At 44.1% G+C, this 7,705-nt stretch overlaps 1 protein-coding gene and 1 pseudogene across 1 annotated transcript; both read right to left on the bottom strand.

Annotated features, from left to right (window-relative positions):
* Positions 1-2,681: 2,681 nt before the first annotated feature.
* CST11 (cystatin 11) lies at positions 2,682-4,675 on the bottom strand. The gene is made up of 3 exons (XM_032419971.1): positions 4,451-4,675; positions 3,749-3,853; positions 2,682-2,765 (listed from the first exon to the last, which is right to left on the bottom strand). The coding sequence occupies exons 1-3, from the start codon at positions 4,673-4,675 to the stop codon at positions 2,682-2,684; spliced, it is 414 nt and encodes a 137-aa protein (XP_032275862.1).
* A 770-nt stretch (positions 4,676-5,445) lies between these two features.
* On the bottom strand, positions 5,446-6,036 carry LOC116641966 (annotated as a pseudogene).
* Positions 6,037-7,705: the final 1,669 nt, after the last annotated feature.

Consider the following 7,705-nt stretch of genomic DNA (forward strand, 5'->3'; position numbering starts at 1 on the left):
TGGCACAACTAAAGAGATAGAGAATAAATTAGTGGTTGCAAGGAGTTTCAGATGGTGGGGAAAGGGAGGTGTGACTCTATAGGTGTTAGTTCAGAGTATCTTTGTGGTGATGGAATAGTTCTATATCTTGATTGTGGTTACAGTCACACAATCTACACATATGACAAAATGACACACATGCAAACTATACCAGTGTCAATTTCCTGCTTGTGATATTTTTCTATAACTACAAAAGTTGTGACCATGCAAGGAAACTAAATGAAGCGTACAAGAGACCTCTCTGTACTAACTTATAACTTTCTTTTTATTGTTTAAAAATAAAAAATTAAAAAAAAATTGGGCTGAGAAATCCAAAATATCAATGGGCACAAATGTTCTACCTTTTCTTTATTCTATCCCAGGTTAATAACCTTTGCCTTCAGACAAAGCAGCCAAAATGCCAGCAGAGAGTTGAATGATGGATTAATATTAAATTACTACTGCTACTTGCCAATATTCTTACTAATCATTAACATTTATTCGAATATTTGCTTTGTTAAGTAATTTACATGCACTATCATCATTAATATTATAACTACCCCAAGAAATAAGTACTGTTATTTTAAGTTAAAGATGAAGAAACTGTAGGTTAACATTTTCCTGAATAGTTGGTGGAGGGGAGTCCCACCTGGGCGCCACCTGAAACAGGGTCCTGAGCATTCCAGAACTTTGGTAGGAAGTGTAGAAGGCAAAAATATTGTTCTTTCCATGTATCATATGACCTCACTGATATGAGGAATTCTTAATCTCAGGAACAAACTGAGGGTTGCTGGAGTGGGGGGTGGGGTGGGAGGGATGGGGTGACTGGGTGATGGACACTGGGGAGGGTATGTGTTCTGGTAAGCGCTGTGAATTGTGCAAGACTGTTGAATCTCAGATCTGTACCTCTGAAACAAATAATGCAATATATGTTAAGAAAGAAAAAAAGAAGAAGAAGAATGTAGCAGGAGGGGAAGAATGAAGGGGGGGAAATCGGAGGGGGAGAAGAACCATGAGAGACAATGGACTCTGAAAAACAAACTGAGGGTTCTAGAGGGGAGGGGGTTGGGAGGATGGGTTAGCCTGGTGATGGGTATTGAGGAGGGCATGTTCTGCATGGAGCACTGGGTGTTATGCACAAACAATGAATCATGGAACACTATATCTAAAACTAATGATGTAATGTATGGGGATTAACATAACAATAAAAAAAATTAAAAAAAAATATATTGTTCTTTCAAAGCTCTCAGCTATCTCTATCTGGTAGAGAACTGATGTGTCTATTTTGCATCCCTACACAGTCCACATATAGAAAGAGTACCCTATTGGCATTCTGCCTTTATCCTCCCACATCTTATCTTTCTGTGCACATCAGCTCCAAATGCAGCACCTATGCCCTTTTATCTATGGCTGCCTGCTCTGCCCTCAAGCCACCCCAGGCCAGTGGTTCTAGGGAATTAATGCCTCCTAGGAGCTCTTCTGCAGTCAATAACTGACTGGGGCTGTTGCATAAATACCCCACTCCCTCTCCCTTCAGGTAGATGTGTGTGTGTGTGTGTGTGTGTGTAAGAAACAGTTATGAGTATGAGAGTGTGTGTGTGTGTGTGTGTGTATGTATTTTATAATGTCCTTAGAGTTCCCCAGTGGTATTAAACCACAAGGCTTTTTCCTCAGTTCCTGGGGATGAGATCTTTTTCTCCCCTACTGGATGTGAATGAGGACAGATGTGACCCAGCTGGCAGCCCTCTGAGACCACATGGAGGAAGTGGAGTGGAGAGATGAAATTGGTGACAATTTTTGAAATCCCGAATCAAGCTATTGGCTGGGGGTGTGTGGGATCATTCCCCACTGCTAATATGGCACCCATAGAAAGGGAGTCCCTTTGACATAGTATTCCCAGTTTCTCTTCACCCTCAATCATTTCTCTCCTGGAGGAATTATTCTGATTTATCTATCTAGGATGAATAAAGTAGTCATGGTACCCCGGTCCTCCTCTTTTCCACATGGGCACATATTTTCCTTGGTAACTCCAAGTGAGGAAGTCCTCTGTGAAGAGACCTGCTCCAATTTTGCTGATGCTAGGGGTGTAAATCTAGAGTTTGGTATTAGTTCATTTTCCTGCAAAAATAACACACATCTCCCAACTTAGTCCTTATCAGTAACAAAGACCCTCATCTTTTAAAATTACTTGTATTATTTGTCCTTGCTCGACACTTTAAGCAAGGAAAGGGATATTCCTCATTGGGCCCTCAGAGAAGGCATTGTAGGCCATACTTGCACACAGCTTTTGTCTAATCAGGTAAGTGACCTACAGTTTCTTCCCTCCTCCTCCTTCTCATCTTCTACTTACTCTACAGTCTGAAGACTCCTACTTGAAATGAGGCTGGGATTGAAGTTCTGCTATCATGCAAGTATAGGCTATAAGGTCAGGAATTATCCACATCACCTGATTAGAATCCCCAAACTGCCCTAGCCCAAAGTACCTTCAGATTTTATTATAATGAACTGAAGAATTTGGCAAAAAAGAGTGGAATCATAAACATTAAGAGTGTTAAGAGCATTACGATAATAGTTTGACAAACATTTATTTTCTATATTGAGAATTACTGCTTATTGCAGGATACTTTCATGCATAATGATTGCAGGTGTGTGCTCCAGGACATCTAGCCATCAGTGCAGTTTTTGTTCAGAATTTTGTACTTTTCAAACCAAGGAACAACAAACACTGAGTAGAAGCACTCAATTTGCTAAAAAAACAAAAACAATATTTTAAAAAGGTCAACAAGCAAAGTGAAAATTTTAAAGGAGCAAGAAGAGGATATAACACATGCAGTTGGGGAAAATGACACCACCTCACCATGCCTCCAATCCAAATATGACTTAACTTTTATTTTGATTTCAGTCACTTGATGGTAGTATTGCTGAGATCATCAAATGCCCTTCTGTTTATGGTGATAATTGTAGACTAGAAATAGGATCCATCCTGCCATACTCACAATAGGAACTAGTGATTCTTTTTTCCTCTTTATTTTTACTCCTGTGTCATTTACTTCACACTTTCCCTTACATGGCCTCTGCTGACTTCATCCATCCATCCATCCATCCATCCATCCATCCATCCTTCATCCATCCACTTGGATCCATCCGCTTGGACTCACCCATCACCATCCATCCTTCCTTCCTTGCACTTTTGTCTGTTCATCCACTGATCCATCACACCCACTCCCTCCTTCCCTTGTCCCCATTCTCTCTCAAGACTTTGCTTTTCTTTTTCACTTCCCTCTTGTCCCATAATGAAAAATTAATAAACATAATTTCTTAGTTTGATTTTGTTTTCTTGCTCTTCCTTTGAAAGCCCAGGGTGGGGGTGGGGTGGGAGGCTTAAACACATTTCTCCTAAAACAGAAATCAGAATACCAATTCCATCAGTTCAATCACTAACATCCAAGAAGATCTTCTAATTTTACTCTATTGTTATATTCAGTTATTCAGCCACCTTGGCTCTCCCCTTTACCTCCCATAATTCTTTCAACAACAAAGGAACCGCACCTGCCAGGCAGGATCTTGGTCACTCTTACCTTCACTTTTCCTCTTTGAGCAAGCTGGTGTTATCTATGCTTTCTTTTCAAGCAGGCTTGAATATACCCTCAGTAATTCTACTCTACCTCGTCCTAAAACCACAGAAAACCCCAGTGGGTTCTTTCTGAATTAATGTGTATTCATCCAGTACCTTGTAAAGCTCCCCTTCCTGAAAGGAGCAGTTAGAAGTCTCGAGCTTTTGACAGGTGGTCCGCCGCATTTCCATGTTCACATGATACTCCATATGGTCAGTAATCTGTGAGGAGCAAGTGGCAAAGAGATAAAAGGACTTCTCCTTTCTCTGTAGGTTCTGGTGGCAAGAACTCCTTTGCATGGTGCCCAAGGTCAAGCACTCCTTCCTGGACAAATTGGTGGGCTTCTCTCTCCCCTTCCTATCTGACTCCTATCTTTTTGCCATTCAAGTCTCTGGGCAAAGACATCCCTTGGACAACTCAAATGATACTAATTGTTTTGGGCAAGGGTCTATAAACTGTAAAGGTCCTGATAGTCAATCTTTTAGGCTTTGCAGTCCATGCAATCTCAGTTGCAAGTACTCAACACTGCTGTTGTAGCTCAAAAGCAGCCTTGGATGATGTGTGCATGCATGCATGGCATGGCTGGGCAGCAATAAAACTATTTACAAAAATAGGGAGCAGGCCTATTTGGCTCCTGGGGTATAATCTGTTGACCCCTGGTCTTAGGTATCATTTAAGTAACTTCATCTATGCCAGTGAATTTGTTTCTCTTAAAATTCCCACTTGAAACTAAATGAGGCTGAATTTCACTTGTATGGGCATCCCCTTTGGACTGTCCCCATTGAAGAGGCATGGCTAGGAGAGGGGGCTGAGCTGACCTGCTTCTTGACCTTCAGGACACGCACAATCCGGAAATTGTACTTGTCGTTACTCTTCTTGTTGAAGTCATTGATCACATATTGCATGGTGGCTGTCACATAGGGCTCTGATGCAGGAACTTCTCTGACACTCAGAAAGGTTTTCCTTTTTTCTTGGTAGGTGAGGGCCATCAGGGCCACCAGGATGACCAGCAGAAGTTGCGGGGCCTGCCAGAGTCTGGCCATTGTCCCTAAGCTGGGGAGGAATAGGAAGACCCCCCTCCTTACCCTCCAGGGCCCAGCAGGAACCCACTGACCTTCCTTGCCTGGTTGGATTTAAATGGTCAGTGGTGGACGCCCACAGCCCTCCTCCTCCTCCTTCTCCATCTGTAACTGGACCTGGTGAATGAGCAGGAGCACTCTGCCATGGTTGGCAATTTCAGTCCTACTTCGTCTTCTTCTTTTTGCATATGTTCATCTCTCACACACAAACACTCATGCAAATACTCGTCTCTTCTCTTTTGGGGGCTTCTGTCTTAGCAACACACACTTTCCTGCTGCCCCAGCGTTATCTGGGTGGAAGTCAGGCCAGGGGTCTCTATCTACTGAACCCACCTCAGCCAGCACTGTGGGCAGTCTGGAGTGACAGGAAGCAATGGAGACATGGGGGATGCTGAATCACAGGGCAGTGGAGCACAAACAGGTCAGCCAAGTGAACACCACATCCTCCCTGTCCTTTGATTTCCCTTGGACTCTTCTTATCACCCTCTCCCTCTTCCCTGCCTGGCCAGGATATCACCTTTCCCTCAGGCGCAAACCTTGGTCTCTTCCTCTGTGCTAATAATTCTTTTTTTTTTTTAAGAAAATTTTTGTGGTTTTATTGTATCATGAGGCATTGAAACATCTGAACAAATCAGTATCTGGGCAGTGAGGAACTTTCTCCTTCACTTCTTTGCGTTACTAGAGCAACTCGTCAGTAGATTAAAAACAAATAAATAAAAAGACAACCTTTTGCATTACTTAAGACTTTCCAAGGCATGTGCTGGTACAACACAAAGTTTGTCAGATGCAACTAGTGTCCAAACATCATGCACAATACCTCCATAGCTGCAGCGCACTGAGCCCGCTCCCACCATGGCCCTGCTCATTTGTGTATAATATTTGGAGCATCTGGAGGAATGTGAATAGTATAAAGAAGAGGAGAAAGGAGGAAACAGCAAGAGTGCCTGGCTGGGAGGAGGCCAGCCGAAGCTGTGCAGGGAAAGCCTGAACATGTGATTGGTGCAAACCCAAGCATCGTTAATGTTCTTTAATAAGAATATCTGGTGGAACCCCATCCATGATGGGGTCTTCATCAACCTTGGGCTGGCCCACAACCATGCTGATGATGCAGCTATCTGGCGTGGGCTGATGGTTCTGCACTGTGATGCTGTGCTGGATTTTCTGGGATAGAAGACTAGACAACCTCTCCACAATGGAAGCTTTCCTCTGGAACCGCTGCCTTCCCACGTAAGGCATGACGCATCAATATAAATTGTGCCTAGTTGGTTTATGTCATGTTGAATGAAACTGGATCCAATCTGCTCTCAGATTGGCTTGTGTGTCATTCTGAAGCATCATCCAGCCTTGTTGAGACCCAAAGGGCTGGCACGATGGCAGCAGTGGGTGTGACCGCCTGTGTTAATAATTCTTACCTTTTTAAAAAAATATTTTATTTATTTATTTTTGAGAGAGAGAGATAGAGAGAGATAGAGAGAGAGAGAGAGAGAACATGAGCAAGGGGAGGGGCAGAGGGACAAGCAGGCTCCCACTGAATAGGGAACTTGACTCAATCCCAGAATCTGAGATCATGACCTGAGCCAAAGTCAGACCTTAACCTACTAGCCACCCAGACAACCCCCTGTGTTAATAATTCTTAAATTTGGGAGGTGAATGCCCCCCTCAGAGAAGCCAATGCTCCCCAGAAAACAGAGGTTGTGCCCCGTATGGGGAGCAGACTCCATGTATGGGTGAAGTCATGACACGGCTTCACTTTCCACTGTCCCTTTGAATGGACTCGGCTGTGCTATTTGTCCCCGGTAAACTTTCAGGCACTCTCAGACAATACATACAGCCTCAATCCAGTAATCAAGAACCAGTCTTTCCAGATGGTCAGAGCTTGGAATGTGTTGTGAAGCTGCACTTCTCCCTCTTGAAGTCCTGACTGTGGGGAGGAGTGATAGCTCCTTTTTTGTTTTCCCCATCTGTTCCATCTGTTCCATCTGCCCCATCTTACCATCTTACCTCAGGACCCTTCTGGTGTGAGGAGCAGGGGAAGAAGAAGGGGTGGGAGTACTGAGAAGTCCCTGCTTGGCTCCAGCTGCAGTGCTCTTGGACTTGTTGGGAATTGTGCAGTGTACTGTTCTTTGGGTCACTTCCTGGCTTTCCCCCAGCCTCCACTGCTAGTAACCTCTCCTCCATAGCTCTCTTGGAAGTTGTTAGTTTCCTAGGGCTGTTGTAATGAGTTACCATCAACACTGGCTTAAAACAACACACATTTATTATCTCACAGTTCTGTAGATTACAAATCCTAAAATTAAGGTGTTGGCAGGGTTGCATTCCTTCTGGAGGCTCTGGAGAAGAACCCATTTTTATCCTTTTCCAGCTTGTAGAGGCTACCTGCATGCCTTAGCCTGTAGCCCGTTTTCCATCTTCAAAGCCAGCAGTGCAGCATCTTCAAATGTCTCATCTGACCTCTGATTCTTCTGCCACCTGTCCTCTGACTCTCTACCTCCTTCTCACAAGCACCCCTGTGATTATGTTCAGCCCACCCAGATAACTGAGGATGACTTCTCCACCTCAAGAACCTTAACTTAATCACATCTGCAAATCCCCTTTGCTTTTGGAGGCAGCCTATTCACAGATTCCAAGGGTTGGACAGGGATATTTTGGAGGGACACTATTCTGCCTGTCATAGCAGTGTAATGCTCTGTCTTCCAGCTGGTTGCTTGCCCCATGGGAATCCCTTGGTTTCTCTTGGCTAGGGTGTGTGGGTCTTCCCACCCCAGCTCTCTCTGCTCAGACCAGTTCCAGCCCAGCCCCTTCTTGGGTGCCCAGCTAGAAAGCATTGAGTCAATCTCAGCTTGTCGCTTTGGTGAGGTTTGGACAGGAGCCCACCTTGCTTAAAACTTTCCCTCTGCTCTTCAACTCCTGACTTTTACTTCCTCAATATCTATGGGTCTTCTCCTTCTGTGAGAAATTTCATGTTCTTCTCTGGCACCTCACTTTGACATCTGC

The sequence above is a fragment of the Phoca vitulina genome, unplaced genomic scaffold (assembly GCF_004348235.1).
Source record: "Phoca vitulina isolate PV1807 unplaced genomic scaffold, GSC_HSeal_1.0 scaffold22, whole genome shotgun sequence".
Lineage (NCBI taxonomy): Eukaryota > Metazoa > Chordata > Mammalia > Carnivora > Phocidae > Phoca > Phoca vitulina.

Excerpts from the sequence above, each read along its gene's own strand:
- CST11 (XM_032419971.1), bottom strand. The coding sequence starts at position 4,675 with ATGGCCAGACTCTGGCAGGCCCCGCAACTTCTGCTGGTCATCCTGGTG. Across the intron at positions 3,854-4,450 it reads TCCTGAAGGTCAAGAAGCAG|ATTACTGACCATATGGAGTA; the intron begins GTCAGCTCAGCC and ends TGCTCCTCACAG. Across the intron at positions 2,766-3,748 it reads AGGAAGGGGAGCTTTACAAG|CAAATTGAGTGCTTCTACTC; the intron begins GTACTGGATGAA and ends TTGTTTTTTTAG.